The sequence below is a fragment of the Peromyscus leucopus genome, chromosome 19, assembly GCF_004664715.2.
Source record: "Peromyscus leucopus breed LL Stock chromosome 19, UCI_PerLeu_2.1, whole genome shotgun sequence".
NCBI classification, from domain to species: Eukaryota; Metazoa; Chordata; class Mammalia; order Rodentia; family Cricetidae; genus Peromyscus; species Peromyscus leucopus.
Genome location: NC_051079.1, coordinates 53,146,237 through 53,172,761, shown reverse-complemented (window position 1 = coordinate 53,172,761; position 26,525 = coordinate 53,146,237). Strand labels below are relative to the sequence as shown.

At 45.9% G+C, this 26,525-nt stretch overlaps 1 protein-coding gene across 1 annotated transcript in view; it reads right to left on the bottom strand.

Moving 5' to 3' along the window:
* Positions 1 to 22,655, bottom strand: part of LOC114685965 (O-acyltransferase like protein) — a 46,539-nt gene extending 23,884 nt beyond the window's left edge. The window contains exons 1-7 of the mRNA XM_028860612.2: positions 21,763 to 22,655; positions 14,525 to 14,664; positions 11,664 to 11,742; positions 6,723 to 6,864; positions 4,499 to 4,722; positions 1,731 to 1,910; positions 921 to 1,023 (exon numbers count right to left, since the gene is read on the bottom strand). Coding sequence (XP_028716445.1) covers positions 921 to 1,023; positions 1,731 to 1,910; positions 4,499 to 4,722; positions 6,723 to 6,864; positions 11,664 to 11,742; positions 14,525 to 14,664; positions 21,763 to 21,910 — 1,016 coding nt within the window. The 5' untranslated portion in view covers positions 21,911 to 22,655. The remainder of the gene's footprint in view (positions 1 to 920; positions 1,024 to 1,730; positions 1,911 to 4,498; positions 4,723 to 6,722; positions 6,865 to 11,663; positions 11,743 to 14,524; positions 14,665 to 21,762) is intronic.
* Between the last annotated feature and the right edge of the window lie 3,870 nt (positions 22,656 to 26,525).

The following is a 26,525-nucleotide window of genomic DNA, read 5'->3' as shown; positions in this document are numbered from 1 at the left end:
CGTCAGGATCATCTAGAGGGCTGGTGATACCCTGCACTGCTGGTCTCACCCCGCTCATCTGGGGAGGGGCCTGCGAGCCTGCATCCCCAGCAGGAATTACTCCAGGAATAAGAGGCTCAGCATCCACAGTCCATATGAGCAGAAGGCATCTCTCTCTGCTTGCAATATCCCCAGGCATTCGGTATTTACAACCCTGCCCTGGGCCACCCGGTGGACCCTACGTTACCTGGTGCCATTTATCAAACTCTTAATAGTTTTAAGAAGTTACAAAATTAAGAAAGAGATTAGGAAATTTTAGGTCAATCCTTTAAGAGGGTGTGACTCTGTGAGCCTCACACTGTTTTGTTATGTCTTTTCCTTCACATTTTGCTGGAGTGAGAACTGGAAATTTTAGTCTAAATCTACACCACTTCCTAGAGCTTGGGAACCACTGAAATGAATGATTTTAACAAATAGAATCAACGTGTGTGGGCTGTTGAGATGGCGCAGCAGAGTAAATGCCTGCCGCCCAGCCCGATGACCCGAGTTCAACTCCCGGAACCCACACAGTGACAGGAAAACTAACTTCTGCCAGCTCTCCTCTGACCAGCACACATATGTCATGACACACATATACCAACATAGTACATACAGACACATACATGTAGACACACACAAATAAAAGATAATAAAAATATTTTCAAAATTCAACTTTCATAAAAGGCCATTTTCCAGCATCATTTTAACTCGTGGATGAAACTGAAGACCCCCCAGAGGGTAGCTGTGACAACTGCGCTCTCCAGAAATAAACAGAAGCCGAGCCCCAGGTGAATCGATGAGTGCGGATGGCCTTTTCCCGGGAAGGGGAGACCGACAACCCTCCCCCACACCCGCATCTCTTCACAAGCATCGCAGCAGAGACTCCACGTCAACCTCGTCACCTGATCAGGAAAAACGTATCCACCCCGACGTAGAACGGGCCACTCCGAGAGTAGAGGTAGAGCGGGTGAGCCGGCACTCTGGCCCTCCATTCAAGCACATTATCTATAACAGACATGCAGAAAAGCAACATCTTTTAGTTCAGCTGGGGGAAACCAGAGGACTTCACTTTGAGAAAAAAGCAAGAGGTATGATCTCAACATCTGTTTGCATGAGCTGTAGCAACAATGTCAGGGGTGACTGAGGCCCCTGTCACCCGGGCTGTGTGCTCCTTTGTGCTCTTATGATGCCCACAGCCCTCTGGGACTCTCACAGAGTTAGGGCAGGTGCCCATCTCCTCAGAGTCTCCCTGTAACTGCCCTCGGTGGCCCAGCCTCTGGTTCTGATTCACCTGCTTGGTCCCCTGCTGAGAGATGACCTTTATTACTGGATGATGGACACTGACGTATGGATGAGGGACTTCAGGGTGTGGCAATGTCCAGAAATGGTGACTTTTCCATGGATGCACCACATTTGGTTATACTTGCCTAGTCTTCAGTAATGGGGAAAAGCTACTTCCTGTCTTAGTAGACAGAGGGAGCACACAATGGCCAAATACCACCAGGTACCTGGTTTCTACCGAGGGAAGTGGCAGTGATTGCAGCCCTGGGAAACTTGGCACAGGAAGTCTCAGTGTGTCACTAGAACAGAAGGAAGGCTGGCTGTTCCCGAGACAGCTGTCAGGGTCCTATCCCATGGCCCACCGCTAGCCCACATAGAAAGGGCTCTCTTTCCCATGGGTGCCAGAGAAGAAGCCAGTCAGCTCCCCATACCCAAAGACAGCCAAGCGGTCATCTGACTGGTGTGCCCCGAGACAATCCAAAGGAGACTCAGGACTCGGATCCCGTTCAGTGTCTGGCAGGTGCCTTCTGGCAGCTCTGGGGTACAGATGGCTGGCATGTTCTTTTGCCAAGAAAAGCACTGTAGAGCTCCATCCACGGCTCCTAGAAACCCTGAGCAAAAGTGGAGCTATTACCAGCCCTCATGTAAACCAGACCCATCCAGACACCACCCTAAGGTAACCCAAAACGCACGCAGAGACCTCTCAGACTCCGGCTCAGAACCTGGAATGCTCAACTCAGGCTTCCCACAGTCCCCTCAAGATCTGTCTCTGGGCTCTCGTACCTGTCCTTTGGACCTTGACTCCCCCTACTATTCTTGACCTGACATTGGTGTTCCATGATGCCTTGTGTTGCCCGAGCTCAGGCACCAAGGGATATCTTACTGAGTTGCCTCATTGAGCCTTGAAATGAAAGAATGTGCCTAGTCTTATGGCAACTTGTTATGCCAAGTTCGGTTGATATTCCTGGGAGGCCTGCTCTTTTCTGAAGGGAGGAGTAGATCTGGGAGAGATGGGGGAAGAGCGACTGGAAGAAAAGGAGGAGGAAAATTGTAGTCAGGATGTAATATATGATAAAAAGATAGATAGATAGAAGATAATAGATAGATTAGAGATAAGATAGAGTAGATATGATAGAATAGATAGATAGATGATAGATAGATAGATGATAGATAGATAGATAGATAGATAGATAATAGATAGATAGATAGATAGATAATGGCAGGTAGGTAGAGTAAATGCCAAGAAAATTCATGCAGATCAGGGGGATCTCAGTTTAGGGGAGAACTTAAAGGCCCATGCTGATGCCTGATACTTAATACATATATCTGCTTTAAGTCAGAGATGGGTCCTAAGATGGGCATCTGAGGTCCAGCCTGGCATTGTTGAAAGCGGTGGAGGTGTGCTGTCTGTCAGTTCACTACAGTGAGACAGAGCCTCTGGAACAGCTGGCCTGCTGCTTTGCTCAGCAAGTCAGGGCAGCCCAGCAGGAGGTCTTGGCACAGGCCTTCTTTTTTCTCTTCCAGCTAAACTACAGAGACCAGGGAAAGGGTGAATTTAAGAGGCAAGCACATATACTATTGCGGACCGAGACAATCACGATCAGGACTTGATCGGCCATGTATGCTCTCTTTTCTCTACCATGCTGAACTTGGACCTGTCTATAGGACAGCCAGGTGCAGAGAAAGATCTACAGCCACATCACAAGAGGCCACTATAGACTTCTGGAACCTGGAAAAGCCCATCGTTACATGTGATGGGGTTGTAATATAACCAACAGAGTGGGCCTACCTCCAGGGCTCTGTGCAGATACTCTGTGCAGACTGACATTGCCCCCCTGCAGGCAGATCTGCATCCCATTCTGCATGGGAACTGGTCCCCAGAACTCTATGCCTGCTGAGCACCCTTTCAGACTAGCTCTGTCTTTTATTGCTTTTTTGATATTGGGGTTTATGTCAACTGTTACTATAATTAAGTCACTGTCGATGCTGATTTTGTGTAAAATTCAAATAAGATCAGAGAAAAATCATTGCTATGCTTTCCATGTGGGACATACTCCTTGAAGCTACTTAATTACATATTCATATTTACCCTGCCAACTCCCTGAGATTTTTGAGGTTTTTTTTTTAAGCCTCCTTTAGAGCATGGAAAGACAATTTTGAAAACCTGAGGGAAATTTGTTGAAAATTACTTCATATATATGAAAGGTATTTGCATGAACAGGCAATTTTTGAATGGTGTGAAGATGGTAAGTAGATAGATAATAGATTTAGATAGAAGTTAGATAGATAGAAAGACAGACAGACAGACATTTAGAAGATAGATAGATAGATAGATAGATAGATAGATGATAGATAGATAGATAGATAGATAGATAGATAGATAGATAGATGATAATATCTATCTATCTATCATCTATATATCTATGTTTTTCCCTTTCATATAAGCAGGTGGAAATGAAGCTAATATTCTCTCTCTCTCTCTCTCTCTCTCTCTCTCTCTCTCTCTCTCTCTCTCTCTCTGTGTGTGTGTGTGTGTGTGTGTGTGTGTGTGTGTGTGTGTGTCTGTGTCTGTCTGTCTCTCTCTCTCTCCTCTCTCTCTGAGAGTCATACTATGTAGTAGTCCTGGCTGGCTTCAAAACCACAAAAGATTCTTCTGCCTCTGCCTCTTGAATTTTAGCATTAAAGGAATATGCCACCATGGCCCTTGAAACTAATATTCTTCATTATTCACCAAAGCATAATGTCGAGGGCCCAATCGAATCATCATTTTGTTACATTGGGGTTGAGTCATCTATTTCGGACTCAGATACATTGATTAGCTTTGCTTGCACATTCACCCCTGGCAGTTGTACATGAATTTACATAAATCTATAGAACTAAAAATAGCCTTGATCATAGAATCTGTTCCCAGGGGCAGAACTACAGTGAACCCCTTACCTCTCAACTGACCCAGGCTTTGGTCAGCACAAAAACACACTGGATAATTGTACCCGACATAATTCATCATTGTTAGGGACTTCACCTTGCCTTAGCACCCTGATGGTAAACAAAGACTGAATTGTAAACAGTGGAGATCCAACCTCTGCTGACATTTAGGAACTGCTGGGCATTCACTAGAATCCAAACCGGAGGAATTATTTTCCAACCACACGCTTCTCTAGGTCATTTCTCTGGGGTGGTCCTAGTTTAAAATGCTTACTTTTTCCTCTGCTCAGGGGTCCTGGCGGGGAGAGATGAACTTGGCAATTGGTCTGTGGGCTCCTGCTTCTTTGCCCATCGCTCTCCACATTTCTCAAAGGCAGATTCTCACAGCCTGCCGAAGTCCCGTGTGCCGGTGATGGCCTGAGGTCCAAGCCCCAGTTCCTGGCCACCATGTAAACAGTCCCCACCACAGGAAGGACAAGGCCTAGCAAGGTGATGAACCTGCAGAAAGAAGACACCTGGCCAGGCCTTCACATAACACCAAAGATGCCAAGAAAACAACCCCATGAGAAACAAAATCACCAACTGGACATGGAGGCACTCCTGTAACCCCAGCATACTAGAGGCTGAGTCGGGAGACTCCTGAGTTCGAGGCTAGCTAATATGCAAAGAAACATGATGTCTCCCAAAGGAAAATATGACAGCAACAAGAAAAACATAAAAATTGCCAGAGGAATACTTAACAACTTAAGAAAAGGGGCTGAAGAAAGTTCAGGAGATAAGAATGCATGCACATTGTTCGTGCAAAGAACCAGGTTCCATTTTCCCAGCACCCACAATGGGGGCTCTCGACCTCCTGTAACTCCAGTTCAGGTGATCTAATGCCCTCTCCTTCCATGGCACCTACACACATATGGTCCACATAATCTCACACAGACATACACATTAATTTTTTTAAAAAAAATACATCTTTTAAAAATTCTAAGAATAAAAGTAATGGGGGAAATCACAATAGAAAAGATGAATAAATTTCACTCACTCTTAGCTTAGAATATTATCATAAGTATCACTTCTCAGCATTTTGGCTAAGGTGGAGTGAAAATTACTATAAACAGACAAAACAAAACCAAAACCCTGAGAAAAACATTTGTAGCAGTATATCTAGGGATAAACAGCCCTTATAAAGATGATGAACTTAAAAAACAAAACAAAAAACAAGAAAAGCTCAACACAGAGAGAGAGAGACAGACAGACATAGAAGAGGGTGGAAATCTTACAAAAGAAAAATACAAGTAACAAATAATCTCAGGGGAAAAGAAACCCTCCTCATCAGTTTTTTAAAAAGACATGACTTAAACATCTATATTCACCTATCAGACTGGTGTGGTATTCACAAGGATGCCTTTGATCCTGGTGAGGAGCTAATGTAGCGTGTGTGGACATCCCTGCTAAGGCACTATAAACAAATGGTTCAGTTATCAAGACCTAGAATTATACTTCCTTTCAATTTGTGCCAAGAAATGATCAAAATGCAGAAAGGTGAAGGGCACATTGATGCGATTAGTCAGGGGAGAGGCCGGGCTTCCAAGCAGAGAAAGGGGTTTTTGTGGGAGCCCGTTCTCGGGTTCCTCGTGGTTTTACCCAGCAGGTCCGAATAGAGGATGATCAGGACCACAGGCCTGAGTGCAGGTGTCTGAGATGGTCTGCACTTGGATGTGCTGGGGGAGGAGGTCTTTTGCTCCACCCCTTGGCGTCTCTATAAAAACCCTGGGCCAGAGACAGTCGGGGCCATTGGAATAGGTTCCAGGCCCTCTCGAGGCTATCCTTTATTTTCTATCTGTTTATCTCTGCAATAGTCTCCGCAATAAATCCTTCTATCTAATATTTCCTGCTGATTGCACTCAAGAAAACTCTGGGGAACTGTGGGGGTGGTGGGTAAAGGCCCCACAGGTTTTCAGCTCGGGAATGACTGCAGATGGATGCATTTGCTGGTGGTCCTGGACCCCACTGAAGTTGGGGCCTGGTCTGTCTTCCCTGGAGTATTTTCATATTTCCTCCTTTAATGGTGATCTCCCTGTATTTTAGTCAACACAGGATGCTTTAACAAAATGCTGTGGGCTGGTAGCTTATGAACAATGGAACATGATGATGATGATGATGATGATGATTGAAGCTGGGAGTCCCCAAATCAAGTCACCAGCAGCTGAGGAACCTCCCCTGGTTCCTTTAAAGAAGACACTAATTTCATTTGTAAGGGTGGTGCATCAGGGCCTAGTTACCTACTGCAGCCCCCACCTGCCTCCATCACATTCGGGATTAAGTTTCAATGAAGGAATATCGGGGTGGACACCAAACTCAGATCACTGAACTTCGAAGCCAGACTGCATTGGCCAGTCATCATTCAGTGAATTAAATTCAACACTAAATGCAGTTGGTGAGAGAGGTTGATGAGCGGACACTGACATCACCCCCAGCTGGGTACCTCCGAGGCCCATACTTACAGACACACGGAGGCAAACGTGTCCAGCCGAAACACCCCAGCAGCGCATCTGGCCACACTTTCACAAGGCGAGGAGGAAGAGTTTTTTGTAAAGAGGGAGAGGGAAGGTGCCAAAAATGAAGTATTTCTGAACCTTAGCATATCTACCAAGAGAGAAGAAGAGGCCATGTTAGTGCGTTAGACCTTCCTGAGTGTATTCCTCTCACTGAAACACAAAGCTGGCATTTTAACGTGCATTGGCTTTCCAAGGCTGACAGTATTTTTAAGTTGCGTCTATACCGAACATGTACAGGCTTTTCATCATTATTCTTTAAACGATACAGTATGACTATAAAATAACTATGTGCATAGCCTTTCATTGGGTGTTATAAATAAGCTAGAGATGGTTAATGGTGCCCAGGAGGATTGTGTACGTTCTATGCAAACACTATGAAATTTTATATAAAGGCTTGAGCATCTGTGGATTTCAGTCTCCTGGGGGTCTTGGAACCAATCCACCATGAATACCAAAAACCAAATTTATCTGCTTTATGAATAGTGGGAGGGAAAATGAAAAACAAAGATGCCAAAGGGGGGTAGAGACGTGTGTCAGGGATTAGAAGTGAACACTGTTCTTCCAGAGGACCAGAGGCAGTTCCCCGCAGTCACATCAGACAGTCCACAACGTCCTCTAAGTCCGGTTCTAGGGAATCCCACACCCTCATTTGGCCTCCACAGGCACCTGTGCATACACACACACACACACACACACACACACACACACACACACACACACACACACCTTTAAAAAAATGCTTAAAACATAAAAAGATGCTGAAAGCCACCTGTCTTCGTTAGAGTTTCTATTGCTGTGACAAACACGATGAAAATTACACGTTGGGGAGGAAAAGGGTTTATTATTTATTCGGCTCACACTTCAGCATTGCTGTTCATCACTGAAGGAAGTCAGGACAGGAACTCAAACAGGGCAGGATCCTGGAGGCAGGAGCTGACGCAGAGGCCATGAAAGGATGCTGCTTACTGGCTTGTTTCCCACGGCTTGCTCAGCCTGATTTCTTACAGAACCCAGGACCACCAGCCCAGGGATGGCACCAACCACCATGGGCTGGGCCCTCCCCCATTGATCACCAATTGAGAAGATGCCTTACAGCTGGATCTCCTGGAGGCATTTCCTCAGCCAAGGCTCCTTCCTCTCTGATGACTCTAGCTGGTGTCAAGCTGACACACACAACCAGCCAGCACACCACAGAACTACTAGGCATTTGACCCAAGCAGAAATGGAACAGACTCTTCTGAACTCTCAGTCCATTGATCTCTCACATCTCTTCTGGCACACAGCCCCGGGAATGCTAAATCTAAGAAGGGCCTGGGACGGACTCCAGTCTCTTTGTGAGCAAATCTCTGCAAGAGAGACAAAAATATGCAATAAAAGATGCAACAAAACAACGGAAGCCAGCCACTCTGGGATGGGCACCATCCAAAACTGAAGCTCAGAAACACCGGCTTAGGACAGAGCTGATGAATCCTTGGAAGAATCGATATGTAACGATCTTACTAGTGAGATTAGTGTTCTGTCTCAAATGTTAGTGAGACTCAGAGAGACCCAGAGTGTGACGGGACAACTATTGGCCCTCTCCCTAGAGGCTTCGGAACTGGAAGTCTGGGAGTGATCTGGAATCTAGACTCTTGCAATTCCCCAGGGCCACACTCAGAATCAGGACCTGGGCAAACACTGAAAACACATGGTTTCAAATAATGGTAATACCAATTGTTATTAACGGCCACAAACACTACAGTTCATTGAGTGCCTACAAGACATGAGGCATGGTTCCATCACTACTTGTAACTTTTACTAACCTACGAGAAGTGTCCACCTTATCTTACACATGGGAGAATTTGCCTCGGATAAGTTCATCACATTGAACATACTAGTTAAGAATACAGTTTTGGGAGGCTGGAGAGATGGCTGTGAGAGAGCATGATGTTCTTCCAGGGGACCCAAGGTTCAATTCCCAGCAGCAGCAGCAGCAGCAGCAGCAGCAGAAAAAAAAAAAAAAAAAAAAAAAAAAAAAAAAAAAAGCTGCTGATGGCATTGTCATAGCAACCAGTAACTGGAAAGGTCTGAGGATGACGGTGAAATTGACAACTCAGAACAAACAGACCCAGATACAGATAAGGTTGTACCTTCTACCTCTGCCCCACCATCAAAGCTCATTAGGAAGCCATGGAGACAGAAAGGACCAGAAAACAGGAAGCACATTGGAAATAACGCTCTCGATGAGGTTGTCAATAGTTCCCTGCAGATGCCTCACCAGTTTTTTAGTCAAAGAACTTTCAGGAACTATTAGAAAGATCCTGGGATAGGCTGGAGAGATGGCTCAGTGGTTAAGAGCACTGACTACTCAGCACTTGGGAGAGGTAAGGGGAAACTCAAGTACTTTGGCACGGCGAGCCACAGAGTCAGGCTTGATTTTTCTATCTTTTTTTTTTTTTAAATCTTAGGTTTAGTCTGGGACTCTGTCTACCCTGGGCTGACATAAATTTCACTTTCTCCGGGAAGCCATTGCCACATTTATTTACTTTTCTCATTACCAGTAACCAAACATCTGGCAATAAGTAACTGAAGGCAGAAAGGAGTGATTTTTGGCTTCATGGCTTGATTACAGTCCCTCACACACAGCAGGTGACAGAGGGAGCGTGAGGCTGCTTGCTCACATCTCTGTGGGCCCGGAAAAAGAGAATGCAGGCACTCAACTTACTTCCTCCCTTCCCCTCTATTATTCAGTCTACATCCCGAGCCACACATTCAGGATGAGTCCTCCTATAACCTCTAGACACACCCTCCCAGACACTCGGAGGTGTGTCTCCTGGGTGATTCTAACGCAGTCGAGCTGACAAAGAAGGTTAACTATCACATCACGCACCGACTGTTAGTTGAAATGCTCTAACATGCCATGGAAACCACTGAGCAGCAGGTCCTCCAGCCTCTGGCTGCTGGTCGTCCATCCCTCCTACCCATCCAGGGTTTCTCTCTCGGTCTCTCTCTGTCTTTCGATATCTCTCTTTCTCTCACTGTGCCTCTCTGTCTCTGCCTGTCTGTCTGTCTGTCTCTCTCTCCCAGCAATGCTTTGATCATCCTGCTTTGGCCTGTCTGCCGCCGCTGCTCCTCTTCTGCTCCAGCGAGCAGCACCTGAGCCGACAGCAGCCACCTGGCATTCCTGAACTGCTTGCCCCCACATCTGGAGGGGAGATCCTAGCAATTCCATCAAAAGGCTCTAAGAAATAACTGACAAATCCTTTCCAGATGGAGAAAAGTTCCCCAGGGCAAAGAAGCTCTGATCTCAAGCCCTGTCTGTGCCAAAGCTGGAGAGAGGTTCTGCTGTCCAATTCTAATTTCCCCAGCACCGCCCCACGTCGACTCGGCTCACCCTAGCCTGGGCCGGTTCTTCTGGTTTCTCTGAGAGCGCCTTTTTCATGTCTCTCCGAGAATGAGTGTCTCAAAATATCTTTTTTATCATCATTTCATCCCATTTAGTCAGCTCTGGCTAGCCAGCTTAGCATTAGCCAGAAAAACTGGAGTAACTGATAAATCTCCTAAGACAGGCAAAGTTACACTTGGGGCCTTGATTACTCATTTGAAATGCTAATGTCATAGTAGCTACACCTGTCTTTGTTTTTATGATATGCATCACTTCTCTATCAAGAACCCAAATTTGACTTTGATTTATAACATTTTTTATTTGATTTGTAGCACTGGGGGTAGAACCCAGGGTTCCCAGCTGCTGAGCGAGGGCTAGGCCTCTGAGATAGGTCACCAGCTCTTTTTTTTTTTTTTTTTTTTTTGATACAAAAATATCTTGCTCTGTAGCTCAGGTTATCCTCAAACTTGCTCTGTAGCCCAGGCTGATCTCAGATTCATGACACTCCGCCCTTATCTTCTAGAGTGCTGGGGTTGTGGACATATGACCACAGGCCTGGTTTTTTGTTGGTTGGTTGGTTGGTTGGTCTTGTCTGTCTTTAAACAGCACATGAAACACCAGGCTAGACAGATAATGCGCCCAAAGCTGTGAGTGTTGTTATAAACTTAGAGGACAAGTTAAAGTCACTAAGAATAGCTGCGCTATCAACACTTTGAAGGAGAACTTAGTCATGAGCTGATAGCTCTTTTATAAATGACCAAAATTAATATCAATCACTAGTGATAAAAACAAATTTTAGGCTTTAAAGCGCTTGCTTGGACAATTTTGAAAGACTTATAAAAGATGAAACTAGTTTCTATGGGCTAAAATGTCTTCCTCTGCATGGCCAAATGTCAGACATGATTATGAGTTAAGACATCAGGAGCCCCTGAACTTCAGAGGCTGTCAGTCCCCTGCTACAGAGACAGGAGACTGATGCTTGGGGGGGTAGATTAAATGATTTGCTCGGGGTCACACAGCTGGGAAGTGACAACCAGGCCCAAAGGCTGGGCTCTCAGCTAGTCCACTGCAACCTATTGGCCTCACCCAATCCAAGTTCCAAATGGCTTCCTGACCCGACAGTTGGCAGCCACATGGGCAGAGCAGAGAATTCACAGTATGGAAACCAGACACCGCCCACTCCTGTCTCCAGGCCTAATGAGGCAGCGGCGGGGAGACTGTTTCACTTTCCGGCTTTATTACATCAAGATGCAGCAATCATCTACCGGCCATTGTCTTTCTCTTCCTTCCCTGGGCCTCTCCACCACCAGCCCACCACCTCCATTCCCAACTTTCCTCCCCTCCATTATTCCTAGTTAGGCTGACTAACCAAGATGAAGAGTCCGGTGTGGTCCTGAAGGTCCTGGAGGTCCTGAAGGCGCAGCCTTGGTTGTCTCTAAGCAGTTAGAATTTTCAGACTTCATGCTGAGACAGTAGTTTGTGGTTTTTTTTTTTTTTTTTTTTTTTTTTTTTTTCATACTTACCCAGCTGAGACATCATGGTCACATCCTCTTCACCGCAAGAGTCAGGGACACACACACCCACACTATAGTCTGCTCCATCCTGGGAAACACAATGCCACAATGCCCTTTAATGTTAGTGCTCATAGTATACACACATGCGTGTGTGTGTGTGTGTGTGTGTGTGTGTGTGTGTGTGTGTGCGCTCAAATGTCGAAGTGGAGGCCAGATATTGATACAGATTATCCTTCTCTGCTCACCTTATTTTTTTGAGATAGGGTTGAGCCTGGAGCTCTCAGTTTGGGCTAGATTGGCTAGACAGGACACACATATCACACACACACACATGCACACCACCCAGGAGCTGGGGTTATAGACCTCACCCAGCATTTACATGGGTGCTGGAGAATCTCCCCATGGGTCTTTGGGATTCTGAAGCAGTCACTTTCCACACGGAGTCATCTAATCAGGTCCTTGTTTTGTCTTCTGAGGCCAGGCCTAACGTAATTCAAGAAGTCCTTGATTTCCTAATCCTCCTGCCTCATTCTCTTAAGTGCCAGGATTACAGTCATAAGCCACCACAGGCATGAATGTTTCTCAGGAAGGCTGTCACTACCCTAGCATACAGCAGGCAGGAGGGAAGAAGGACAGAAGGAAATCTGTTGAAAGAAAAAAGGATTCTGACCTCTCAAGATAGGCTCTTGCCAGTACAGGATGGTCCAGGTGAATGTAGCACATCAGATGTACCTAAGTTAGGTTGAACACGCACCCAGGTTCAATGTCACAATTTAAGAAGTTTTGAATAACTTACTGGCCACATCCCTCCTCCAGATTAAAGGTCAATGGTTTTGGATAATTTACCCCAGTGCATTCCTCCTCCATATTAACAGTCATAAAAAACTGGCTCCCCTAGAATTGTCTAAACAGTGGTCAACTTGCAGTTTCTGAATAACATGGCACATATATCAAGTCAAGATTTTATTTCTAAAAAAGTCAAGTCAATAACTAGAATGCCCATCTTAATAAAGATAGGCCAAATCATAAATACCAATTTCTGAGCTTCAAAGTATACAATGTATATGACTGTGTAGGCCTGACCTACTCTGATATCAAAACCATTCGTCTGAAAATGACCCTTAAACAGTCCTCCAGACCTTCAGTGGGGCAAATGAGACTCAGGAACCACACACCCCACACACACACCCACCGTCTCCATGGCTAACTGCTGGAAGGCTCGTAGAGCACCAGGAACAAGGAGCCCGCTCCCTTCCGCTTCAGACTGTGGTTTCTAGCCAGACAGCAATGTCATTTTATTTCAGCTGTGTGTGACACGTGTAAAATCCATTTTGTATTTAATAAAAGGTTGCGTGATGCCTAGGTTTCTATCTGAGCAGTCAAAGGATTGACACACTTTAAAGGTAAGTCAAGCCAATTGTAATCAGTGAGCTATTTAAAAAGAATTTTTTAAAGGACACTAAGTTGGGAGAGGGAGGGGATGGGAGGTGGATCTGAGAAGAGCTGGGGGGTTGAAATATGTTGTTTTAATATATGAATGTATGAATTATGAAATCCTCAAAAAATACTAAAATTTTATATTATTTTAAAAAGATAGAGCGGGCCTGAAAATGTTAGTCAGCTGGGTTAATGGGTATTCAAAAACTACAAGGCCAGGCCGTGGTGGTGCACGCCTTTAATCCCAGCACTAGGGAGGCAGAGACAGGCGGATCTCTTTGAGTTCAAGGCAACCCTGGGCAACAGAGTGAGTCCCAGGACAGGCGCAAAGCTACACAGAGAAACCCTGTCTCGAAAAAACAAAACAAAACAAAATAAAACAAAAAAAAACAAACAAAAAACTACAGCTCATCTGCTTGGATCACTCAAATGCACATTCAGAGCTCCATTTCTGGGGCCAGGGCTACAGGTAACTGGACTCCAGGTGCTGCTCCAGAAATTGATGCATTCAGGGTTTCAAGCTGAGCCACTAGGTTCTGACCCTCTGGGTTTGATCCACACTCCACCGCGCAATGGCTGCTTCCTTGGTAGAAAGGATGTAAAGTTGAAACTTGCAGGGTTAGTGGTGGAGGTCGGTAAGAACTCTGAAAGTTGAAATATGGCAGAGATCCCCCTATAGGGACCCCAATGGAGTAAATTGAGATGGGTAGAGAGACCTACCAATAAGTCCAAAGATGGAAGATTGCTCTTCAAATTGCTGGCCACCTTTGACCTTGGATCCTCCACTTAAAGGTCAGCCAGGAGGTTCCTTCCAGTGTGGAGAGAGGAATATCTGAACAAGTGTATGTGGTTTTTGACAAGGGCCTCCTGTCACTCATTCCAAAGAGGCTGAGCACATTAAACCAACTATTAAAATGACGTTTTAGCTGGGCATGGGGGTGGATGCCTAAAACCTCAGCTCCTGGGAGGGAGATCCCAGAGCAGCATTTCTCAACCTGTGGGTTTGCAACCCTTGGTGGGGCGCAGGGCAGGGAGGGCGCTGAACAACCCTTCCACAGGGGTCGCATGTCATATACCCTGTGTATCAGATATTTACATTACGATTTATAACAGTAGCAAAATGACAGCTATGAAGACGCAATGAAAATAATTTTATGGTGTGTATGTGTGGAGGGGAGAACCCACAACATGAGGAACTGTTTTAATGGGTCACAGCATTAAGTAGGTCCTAGAGGATCAAGAGTTCACAGTTCAAAGTAGGGCTAGGTTGCAAGTTCCCGGTCAACCTTTTCTACATAGAGAGATCTTGTCTCAAAGAAGCAGAGGATCACCGCTTCTGATGAGGTCTCTTAGTGTCTTTTTGTGGTTTCAGTTAGGAAAAGCAATTGGTGTGTATCTTACATGCTGAGGGCACCCGGGTCCCCTCCACTCACCTGCAGTAGATGAAGTTTGCAGTACTGGCCTCGGAATCTTCCCTCGGGGCCCCGGGTGGAAAGACACTCGCTGTAGGATCCCAACCTGTCCAGGTTGCCACTAAGAACATTGCTTCCGAGCTTTCCCACCGAGTCATACACTGAATTCCAAAGCAGATGTGTGCAAAATTCAGTTTCCTTATGCCACTTGGAAGTGAATTATGAGGACTTGAGTTTGGATCCCCAGAGCCCGTGTGAAAAGCTTAGCTGGGAGCTTGTACCTGTAACTATGTGTGTGGGTTTCAGCAGAAGCCAGAAGGGGGCTTCAGATCCCCTGAAACTGGAGTTACAGGCAGTTGTGAGGAATTCTGGTTTTCTGAAAGACCAGCAAGTGTTCTTAACCTCTGATCCGTCTCACCCGCCCCTTCTCATTGCTCATAATAATCTTAATTTCAGCTCTGTCTGGACACACTGGGGTAGGTTTCTTTGACATGTCTTGTCCAGTGTTCTGTGAGCCCCATCCCCCTTTCATTCTGGAGAAAGCATGGCCATCACTTGTTCAATATTCTTTCCTTCCCTATGTTGTATTTCTATATCTGGTTCCTATTATCATCTGAGAGTAGTCATTTTAATCCCCATCTCTTCACTTTTCTTTTCTTTTCTTTTTAAATTTACTTTATTTTATGTGCATTGGTGTTTTGCCTGCATGTATATCTGTGTGAGGGCGTCAGATCCCCTGGAACTGGAGTTACAGCCAGTTGTGAGCCACCATATGGGTGCTGGGAATTGAATCTGGATCCTCTGGAAGAGCAGTCAGTGCTCTTAGCTGCTGAGCCATCTCTGTCCAGCCCACCCCCTTTTTTTCCATTTTCCGTATATTCATCTTTTCTTGCTCTGTTTTGAGAGGGCTATTGAATTGAGGTAGCTCTCCAAATTTTCTTCACTTCTATCCACCTTAATATTTACTCTATGGACTATGGATCAATTGCAGCATTTTCACTCTCTTTAATATCCAACAGTTCTCGACTTTACATACACACGCATATGTGTAACTTCGTGTTACCAGTATTCTTTCATCACTCCGATCATGTTCTTCTGCTTATTTTATTCCTCGACAGCCCATCGGCTCCAGTGATTTAGTTCATGTAGCACACAGATTTGTTCAGTTCACTATCATTCCTCTCTGTGTTTACCCCGGGGAGCTCTGTGCTGTGGCCTATGCACACCCCTTCCCTTTGTAGAGGACAGCGAGGGATGTGTGCAGCCCAGGCCCCAGTTGGCCCCTCCCCTCAGGATTTTAAGGACTGTGAAGACAGAAGATTGTGACTGCCCTTCGTAGTGTCTATTATGGACTGCCTCCTCTGACAAGGGTCCCCTGGGGCGCTGAGTGTCTAGGAAAGAGTTGAGGCATCCAGACAAGATAAAACAGTGACTACAGAAAATGAATGATGAAGCCAAAGAGACAACGAAATCCAAATGGGAAGCTGGGCATCCTGTCATAGTGCAGGCTAAGAAACTTGAGGCAGGGCCTGAAGATGTGCAGGGTTACGAAATGTTTTAGAGGTAAAGTGCTGTTTTGGAAAGCTGGGAGGATGAGATGATCAGAAGCCAGACAAGAAAAGTACTGCAGATTGCTTGGGAACTACTGCCTAAGCCCCCACCCCAAACTCTGTCTGGAGAAATGACCTGGAGGCCAAGTAGGAAGTCTGGGTGTATACATGTGGTATAGCTTCCACTCAAGGCCTCGGCCGTGGACAGCATCAGGAATGGGCAAGCTTGGACTTTGAGAAATGGCTGCCAGCAGCACCACTGTATTTTAGGCCCGGGCCCCTCACTAGAGATATGTGGGCTTCTGTTCTTCCACTCCAGGTGATAAACACATGATTTAATTCTGCGGAGTGTGTTTGGGAGGTCGGAGCAGTCTGTATTAGCATCTGTCTTCCTGTTCCATAGCTGTCTTAACAGTCCCCACACCCAGAGTAGCTTAAAGAATAGAAATCCATCCTCTGCTCCTGGAGCCTAGAAGTCTGAAGCAAGGACAGGGCAGCTCATTTCAGAGGCCCTGGGGAGTCCATTCCAGGCATCTGCTAGCTGCTGATTGCTGGCACCCCTGCCATGACGGAGTGTTCTTTCCTGTGTGTGTCTGCATCCAGACTCCCTCTTTAAAGGACAATGATCATTGTATCAGGAGCTGCTCTAACCTCACTGCTTGACTGTTACATTATTTGACTATAATTTACAACGTAGACACTATTTCCAAGTAAAGTCACACGCATAAAAATTAAAAGTCGAGGTGTAAGCAGGGGTATTTTTGTGTGTGCCTGCATGTTCATGTGTGTGCAGGTGCACAGGTGTGTGAATGCATTTGCATGTGGGGAAAGGCCAGAGGCCAACCTTGACTGCCTTGGGCACTGTTCACCTTGATTAAGACAAGGTCTCTCATTAACCTGGAACTTAACTAATAGACTGGACTAACTGGCCAGAGAGCCTCAGCCAGGGATCTCTCCCTTGGCCTCCCCAGCACTGGGGTTATAAGCATGGACTCCTACACATAGGTCCTTCAAGGAAAGCATTTTACTAACTAAGCTATCTCCCTGGACTATAGACATATTTTTGTGAAGACACAATTCAACCTGTATCTTTCAATAAGGGCATATTATCATTATACTGATACAAAGGACATGTGGCACATGATTAGTTTGCAAGGGCTGCCATAACAAATGCCACATGAGGGCTGGAGAGATGGCTCAGAGGTTAAGAGCACTGACTGCTCTTCCAGAGGTCCTGAGTTCAATTCCTAGCACCCACATGGTGGCTCACAACTATCTGTAATGAGATGGCACCCTCTTCTGTATACCTAATAAATAAATCTTTTTAAAAAAATGCCACACAATACCTTTACCAGCAGATGCCACACGGCACCTTCATCAGTAGGCATACTTTTTCTCATAGTTCTGCAAATTGGTACATGAGGGATGGCAATGTGGGCAGAGCTGGTTTCTTCTGAGGCCGTTCTCCTTGGTTCAAATGGGCCCAGATATACAGCACATATCTTCACACAGTCTTTCTTCCAAGCAGGCCTGTGTCCTAACCTGGCATTGGACTAGGGCTCTGTTTATCTCATTTTAGCTTCATTGTCTCCTTAAAGACGCCTCTCCCCATCTCCACATACAATGACACATTGTGACGTTTTGGGTAGGACTTCAATATATGAATTTGAAGAAACACAATTCAATCTGTAACACCACAGGTTACAAACAAAAATGAAATCCATAATACCCCTGAGTATAAATCCCGAATGTAGGCAACTGGTTCTCACAGACTACTTAAACGAGTTTCTTGTTATCTCTTCTAGCCATGCCATGTGATTTCTGCTCACCAACAGGTGTAATCCCAGCATGAATATGGGTGGTTATTTCATTTGCCTTAATAAGTAATATGAAGTTGAAACAGGATGTATGACAAAACTGCATTCATTTCCTTGTGACTTGAGCAACTTGTGTACTGAATCCAGTAACAGATTGATCACCGAAGGGTATTTCACATTTTTGTTTGTTTGTTTGTTCAGTATTGAAAAGTAAACAAGCCCCGAGCTGCAGGAACTGCCCAGTGCCTCTCTAACCTGCTGACTCTGCCTCCCCATGAGATGTACCTGTACTGTGGAAGGAGAAGCCAGGTGTGGCAGTGATCGCCACAGCCCAAGCCAATAGCTTCCCAATCACAGATTAGAGTAGGCTGGGTGTGTAGCCCAGGGGTAAAGCGCTTGCCTATATGTGCGAGGCTGCTAAAAGAAAAAGAGTATGCCCTTTAATCTATCCTTCCCACTCAGTCTCTCTAAATCACCACCTTTTCTTTTCTATACAGATATCAAAGGTCTTCTTCCCATACCATCTTCTCAGGCCATGGCTTGTTATCCAGCCCCACACAACCCAAGCCCATTACCATCTTTGTGCTTTGGGTTGGAGAAGGTGTTTTAAAACATAATTATACAATAAAAGGCATAAAGAAGCCGGGCGGTGGTGGCGCACGCCTTTAGTCTCAGCACTTGGGAGGCAGAGCCAGGCGGATCTCTGTGAGTTCGAGGCCAGCCTGGGCTACCAAGTGAGTTCCAGGAAAGGCGCAAAGCTACATAGAGAAACCCTGTCTCGAAAAACCAAAAAAAAAGAAAGAAAAAAGAAAAAAGGCATAAAGAATAACAGAAACACCCATGTTCTCACAGGTATCTGCTTGAAACAAATAACCAGGGCCAACTATTTGAAATCTAGTGAGGCCCCAGCTGTACCCCCCTCCCCACCACCGCCATGCCACCCCAGACTACAGGTGGATGCTCTCTCCCATTCTCATACCTTCCTTAACATTTGTACTGCATGCATTTAAGCAGCAGACAGCCTTAATTACCTTAGTTGGTTTAAATTTAGGTACTTTATTCCCTCTTGATGCCATTTCTCTGGCTGGATCAGTATTGATAGATGTACCTCCCACTCCTTTTTGTGTGGCTGCATTTTGTCTTGGTCTTTTCTTGTTTCTTTCCTGGTTGCTTATTTTAGGCAATGATCAAAGGTAAGGATTTGGTCATTTGAAAGCCTCCTCCTGGAGGACTATCTTTCATGGCATCAGAAGGCACCCTGTAAGCTTCCAAAGGAAGCAAATAACCATCAGTCCTACCCAGCTACGATGGCTGTGAACCACAGTATCAGCCAGCATGGCATGATAACCCTCAGGATGCAGTTGTGGCATGTATCTTCGCAGTAACCAACAGCTCTCTAATTGGACTTAATACCTGCTCAAAAAGAGGAAAACCGTACCTAGTACTGGAAACTCAGCCAACTCCTCAGGGCCAGTGAGGTCATGGATCTTGGAGGAGAACCTAGAACCACCACTTTACTAAATCAACAGAGGACATACTAAATATTTGTCTTTATACCCACAGATAAGTGTAGTCTTCATCCTCATCAAGGAACTTCTCTTTACAATAGAAGAAAACCATTAAACACACACACACACACACACACACACACACACACACACACACACACAATCAAAATGCAAAGTTGTGGAGCCCAGACCCAACATCTACATCTACAACACAACTCCCAAAGCTAAAGCTCAGGGGTTCTTGTGGAAGTGGGGCGGGAAGATTGTAATAGCCAGAGGGTCAGGGAGTTTGCTATGAGATTGTGCCTCCTACTAATGTCAGAAGCTGCACACATAAAGTCTCCCCAGCAGGACTGCCTGAAGATGAGATGAACAGGGATGATGCCAACAGACACACTAAAGTGGTCTGAACCCTACACAAAGAACTGCAGGCAACTAAGGAATGTGGGGGGAGGACAAACAGTTTTCCCCAGGGCTAAGCACACCAATTGGTTATCAAATGCCAAACGGTCAGCCCTCCAAACATATGTATAAGTAACATCCCACAGACTGAGAAGGTTGTATTTGTGTGTTTAGGAAGATATATGTGGGCAGAGACAGGGGAAGGAAGGGCTTTGGAATCAGATGCCACAGGGCTCAAACCCTAATTCTACAACGTATTTCACACAAACCCTCTGCATCTCTGTGACTCTATCTCTCCTTCACAAACTAGACAGCAATAGCTCTCCCCTCCCATAAAGGGGATTTGAGGAGACCGAAAGGGACAATTCCTATACAAGTTTCTAAAGGGTATCTACCACTTATGTCAAAGTGCTCACTTTCACTCTTCTGATTTCTCCTTCCATAGGTCCACCAGGAGAATCCTGATGAAAACCAAGGGGAACAGCACATTCTGTGCTCAGAACTCTCAGACAGATGTCAAAGCAACGGTACAACTACAGACAGACAAATTTATCATCCGTTGCAGTAAACTGACAGTCACCTGCCCATTCATATTGGGGTGTGTGGTATGTTCACATGTATGCAGGTGTACATGTGTACTTAAATATGGAGACCAAAGGTCAACCCTAGTGTTGTCCCTCCAGAGCCATCCATCTTGATTTGGGGAACAGATCTCTCACTGGCCTAGGACTCACTGATGGGGTAGACTGGCAATCCATTGACCCTCAAGAATCTACCTGCCTCTGCCCCTCCAGCCTAGGAATTACAAGTGTGGACCCTACACCCAGCTTTCTGGTGTGGGTGCTGGGAATCGAACTGTGGTCTAGCTGCAGAGTAAACTACCTTAGAACTGAGTGATCTCCCTGGCCTGAGAAATCTCGATTTTAAGGAAAAGAAAAATGAGAATGTTCGGTTTCCAGGTGCCTACAGACAGAACATGGGTAGAGAAACTTGCAAGGCGGACAGTGTGCGCGTGGCTGTGACTGTTTCTGACTATCTGCTGCCATCTCAATACCAGAATAATCTGTGCCCGCTGTCACGCCGTCTGGAGCCTCTTGGCCAGCGGCCTGGGGCCGTTGCAACAGACCCGTTACAATCACCAAGTCTGGTTAGGCAACACAATCGGTTTCCAAATAGCTGTGGAATTAACTGGGTGTGTGTTTTGCCACCGTTTCATCAACCCCTAGGTTATCTGACCCTGTGGAGAACAGGAGTCGTTTCAAGTGTTGCGGCATTTTGAATTATCCAAATGCTCTGTTTTCACTCTCTATTAGGATACAGGTGGTTCTAAAGACAGAACAAAGGAGCTGTGTGTTCTAAATGGAAATGGAAATGCCTCTGTTAGCCTAGCTGGCTTTACAAAAGAGTCTTTGCATTTTCCTTGTTCATGATTTCCATCAGCAACGACAATGAATCTCACTCCTAGTGAAGGTATCCTTGATTTCAGCCTCTGTTGGCCAGAAAGGTACGCATGTAATTTTGAGAAACACACAAAAAACCAAATTGCAACTATCTGAAGGCCAGACAAGGAACACACAAAGAGATCTCATTGCTCACTGGAGCCCATGCATTTTTCCACCACACACCTTAGAATCTGCCGCTATCAGCACAACACAGATGAGCTGGTTTCAGTAAATAAGAAAGCAACTCACTATCAGAAGCAGATCAAATGTCTCAAAAAGGAAATAAACCCAGGCATGTGGTGCAAAGTAAAATGCTATTGATTTCATTAGTAAAGCACACAGTATTTAGGAACAATCTTCTCATTACAATAGCATTTCTAGACTGACTTTACAGCCCTCTGCAGTGACAATTCTTCCCCTGTCTCGGGTTTGTCTACTCTTTCCTGCTTGGTGCCTTTTAAAATTGTCATGGGTTAGTCTAGCAAATATGGCAGCCTGCTCTTTGCTCAGCTTCCGAGAAGGACAGGGAAACCTACTTACTTCTCAGAGCGTATTCTTTGGGCTTCGGTGAATTCAGATCAGAAAGGAATTCATCAGTATCTTGCATGCACTTGAGAGAAATATTTCTTGCAGGCGAGACAAAAGGTAACATGAAGTACAGGCAAGCTAGCAAAGTGAAGGCCATCATTTCTCAAGCTGTCAGGACTGACCTCTTTCTTGGACAAAGAGCCTAATATTTATGAAGCCTTTGTCTGTAATGTGTTGGGGGTAAATGTGATGCCTCTCACTCCTTAACAAGCGAAGAGACAAACCGCATCTCCTCAGCCACCTGCAAAGCGGACAGATAAACCATGGAAACCAGTTTATATACAATTTGTTATTGTCGAGTGAGACCGAGCTGTGGATGTGGTGCCGTTGGCCACCTGGCTTCCTTTAGTTATGCAGATTAACATGTCCAGCTCACAAGAATAAGATTCGGTCTCTCTCTGGCTAGGTAGTCTGGTATATCTCTCTGGGCTTAAAAACAAAACATGTTGATGACATGATTAGTAGCAATATTTGGATTTTGACCAAGAGTGATGATAAATCCGACCTGTAAAATGATTGGCTGGATGTTAAGCAAAGCAGGACTGCTCTGTGATCATCAGGAAAGGCTGTACAACTCTTAATGGATTTACTGGATTCTGAAAGCAGTGTCAGCCTGGGTGTGACTCAAGAGCCCACAGGAAGTAGTTTTTGCTCCAGGCAGATGCACACACCCACCCACACATGAAGATTCAGAATACACATCTGGGAAAGGAAGTGATGCTGAGTGTTGATTGGGCTTTAAGGAAACAAAGTGTGTGGGTCACAAGGTAAACACCCTCACTCGAGAAAGGCTGTCTTTAAACAGTAGCTGCTGCGTCTCCACGTGAAGAGTGGCGTGTCCGCACACCTGTTTACACTGCCTGAGTACATGTGTGGGTCGGCAAGACTCAGATGCACATCCTGCTACATGTTTAGAACATCCTCTAGTATCCCAGGCTGCTCGGCCGGCCTCAAAAGGATACATGTACACACGTGTACACATACACGCACACACTGTCTCCCTTGTTCTTCTTTGGGTTCCTGTGTTCTCTTGGGCCACCCTATCAGGGAATCCTTCCCCCCAGCCTCCTCAGAGGCATACATGCAGGCAAAACACCAATGCACATAAAATAAAAAAAAAAAAATTTTAAGTATAGTGTTTATGTCTGGACATGGTCGTGCACATTCTTAACACCAGCACTGGGGAGGCAGAGGCAGGTGGATCTCTGTGAGTTCGAGGCCAGCCTGGCTACAGAGTGAAACCCTGTCTGAAAAATTAAAAAAAAAAAAAAAATTAAAGTTGTGCATGTGTGTGTGAGAGAGATCGATGTATTCAAACATGTGGAGGTCAGCAGGCAACTTTGGTGGAGTCTATCATTTCCTCTCACCTTTATGTGAGTTCCAGGACTCAGACTCAGGTTGTCAGGCTTCTGTGATAAACATGTCACCCTCGGAGCTATCTCCCAGCCCAGTTTCTATTTATCCTTTAAGTCACTCTTGGCTCCTCTGGGAAACCCTCCTGGGCTCCCTCCCACCAGAATAGCCACTTCCTGTGCCACCCACTGGCTTTGCACGCTCCTTAGTCCGCCTGACAAGGTTTACTTTCTAGCTCTGTCTGATGCTGGCTCAGTTTCTTAAATTCTTTTTTTGGGGGGGCGGGTATGGTTCTGGGGATTGAACCTGGGGTTTCATACAAGTTGGGCAAGCACTCTACTGGTGGGCTCTCTTTTTTGCTTTTTATATTGAGACACGGGCTTACCAAGTTGCCCTGCCTGGTTTGGAACCCACTCTGTAGCCTAAGCAGCCCTTGACTTGCCATCCTCCGCCCTCATTCTCCCAAGTAAACTGGGATCAAGAGCTCTCGATGCGGGCCCGTCAGGAGCTAGCTCAGTTCTGCCGTCTGTGAACATCATGTAATCACCGGCTTCCCGTAAGTGTTTGTAGAACGAAGATAGAGTTCGGGACACATGAACTTCTAAACTCTCCCGTCATGAGCATCACATTACAGTTAGTTTTCCATGCCAACTGGCTTTATTTTGGCTAACCACCTCCCTGGTTTGGGTTTTGTCTTATTTCAAAGTGTATGGAAGGCTGGGGTCATGATACACTGTTTGCCTTCTATGCCAGAAGGAAGTCCTGGATTCAGTACCAAGTCCTGTGCCCCCACGCCAGAATGTGAAGAGGGAATTGGAAACGACACCAACCAACACACAAACGAGGCTTAGCTAACTTGAAGAGTTATGAATGATTAAACAGAAATGTCTCTGAACCTTGGATTTATTCATAAAACAGTGGCTGGTATACACTCATCAAAAGTCAGAAGGACTGGGGCTGAGGCGACAGGAGAGTTGGGAGACTGTTTGCCTAGCATACAAGAGAGAGAGAGGTCCTGGCTGAATCCCCAGAGTTACATAAACCAGGCATGGGGGCACACGCCTGGAATCCCAGCCCGGAGGAGATAAAGGAAGGTGGATCAGATGTTCAAGGCCAGCCTAGCTATAGGAGACAGTCTCCACAAACAAGTGAAACCTTACTTTTGGATAATTAATGGTTTAAGGTCCTTCTAATGTTTCTTCCAGCTCCTAAAAAATAAAATAAAATAAAATTATCACTAGTCGAGGTTTAAGGTAACTCAGTCATTTCACAAGGATATTTTAGGCCCCTGATTTATGCAAGACACCATACTGGGCACAAAAATAGGACAGGAAAATAAATATTGCCTTCCTTTCCTGCCAACAGGCTTTCATCATTTCCTGAGGCGGCAGCCATCAGCTGACCAATGTTCTGAGTGCCAAGGTCATTTCTTTCTAAAGCTGGCTGTGCCAAATGAAAGGCCACAGGACATCATCATCTGGGGGTGGGATGGGCAAAACAAGGCTCTGTCTTTGCTGACAAAAGAACATGTCAATGTGATGGACGAAGTGTAGCTGGTCCCTACTGCCCCGAGGCGGGGACAGGAGAAGAAACGGGACTGTGCAATAGGAAGCAAGCAGAGCTGTGGAAAAGCTGAGAGGGCGCATCCAGAGTGTGAGAGAGAGTCAGCAAGGAGTCAGCTAGCATCAGGCAGGGGGGATGCTGCGGAGAAAAAGAACACAGCACAAAGAGGGAGGTTCCTGTAGCAGGTGTTTCATTCATTCATTCACTCAGTCATTCATTCTTCAAAACAAGATCTTGCTAAACGGCCCAGGCTACCCTCGTACTCATGATCTTCCTGTCTCTTCTTCCCGAGTGCTGGGATTTCAGGCGTGCCCCACAACCGTCCACTGGCAGGCTCATGTTTTAGCCAGGGAAACAGAAGAAGCTCTCGTCTCAGAGCTCTTCTGGGCTAAATAGAAAGACATGGAATGCTTTCCTGGGAATAGCTGTGGGAGAGCATTGCAGAGGAGAATGAACAGCCAGCCGTGGGGTGGGAATGTGAGGGATGTGTGTGCGAAGAAGGGGGGGTGGGGTGGGAGGAAGAGAGAATGAACAGCCAGCCGTGGGGTGGGAATGTGAGGGATGTGTGTGGGAAGAAGGGGGGTGGGGTGGGAGGAAGCAGTGGGAGATGAGGTCCTTCCAAGTGACAGGATGTGGGGGAAGGAGATGGGGATCAATTTCACTTCCAGTCATCCTGAAGAGTCTCTTCTAAAATAGCCAGCATGCCTATGTTGCTTGGTGGATGTCTTATTCAGAGGGCAGCAGAGTTTGAATTTCACTGTCCCACAATGTGCACATCCAAGATGGCCCCAAAGACCCCTTTATGAATTTAATTTTACTTTAAAAATACATGTGTGTCTGTGTCTGTGTGTGACTATGCACATTCAAGTGCAGGTGTCCATGGGGTCCAGGAGAAGATGCCAGGTCCCCTGGAGCTGGTTTTTATTAAGTCATCCAACATATTTGCTGGGAGTCCTCTACAAACTCAAGTCCTCTACAAAAGCACACACTCTTAACCACTGAGCCGTCTCTCCAACCCCAGCTCATGGATCCCTTAGAGGTGAGCAACCTCTTTCCCTCCAACCAAACAAGAGCAGCCACCCCTGTCATGGCCACCAGCCTGGATACATTTAAAATGCCCCTGCTTCTGCAGGAGAGTCAGAACAGAATGAGGGCCCGGTGAGTGATCTTCTGGCCTCCATAGTAGTAGTCCACAGCTGTCTCCCGCCAAGACCCATACATACGACAGCAGGCTCCCTAGCGCAGATCTGCTTTGTGGGCTCTTATCAGTCTCACGCCATCCCCTCCTGCGCCTGCCCCGATCTCTGCCACACACGACAGTCTCAGAAATAACTGGTCTGATTACGCCTCACATGACATGAAGGTCAGAGAATAGCTTGGACTAAGCCTACAGTTTCTAGAACTGAGAGAGGCATTATCTGTCACGGGGGGGGGTGTCCAGATACAGTATATTCCCACATAGTCTTGTAAACGTGGGGGTTGTTCCTGTGTCTGGAGACAGATGTGACACGGCAGTGCACTGTACAACTCTGAGCAAAGCTCCAGGATAAACAACTTGCTGCAGAAAGAGCTCCTTTAAACAGTGTAATATACGAGTAACGTAAACAGTGTCGTGTCGTGACTCAGAGCTAGCTAGCCTTATGGACCGAATTTAGAAGCTGGCAAAGGATGTTTTTCTGGGAAGCCCTGTTCTATTTCCTCAAGTAAAAATATCCGCTTAGGGACAAGGAAGGGTGTAATTCCAGGGCAAACCTGGGGAGCTGGTGGTTCTGTCCATCTTTACCTCACCTGGGAAGATT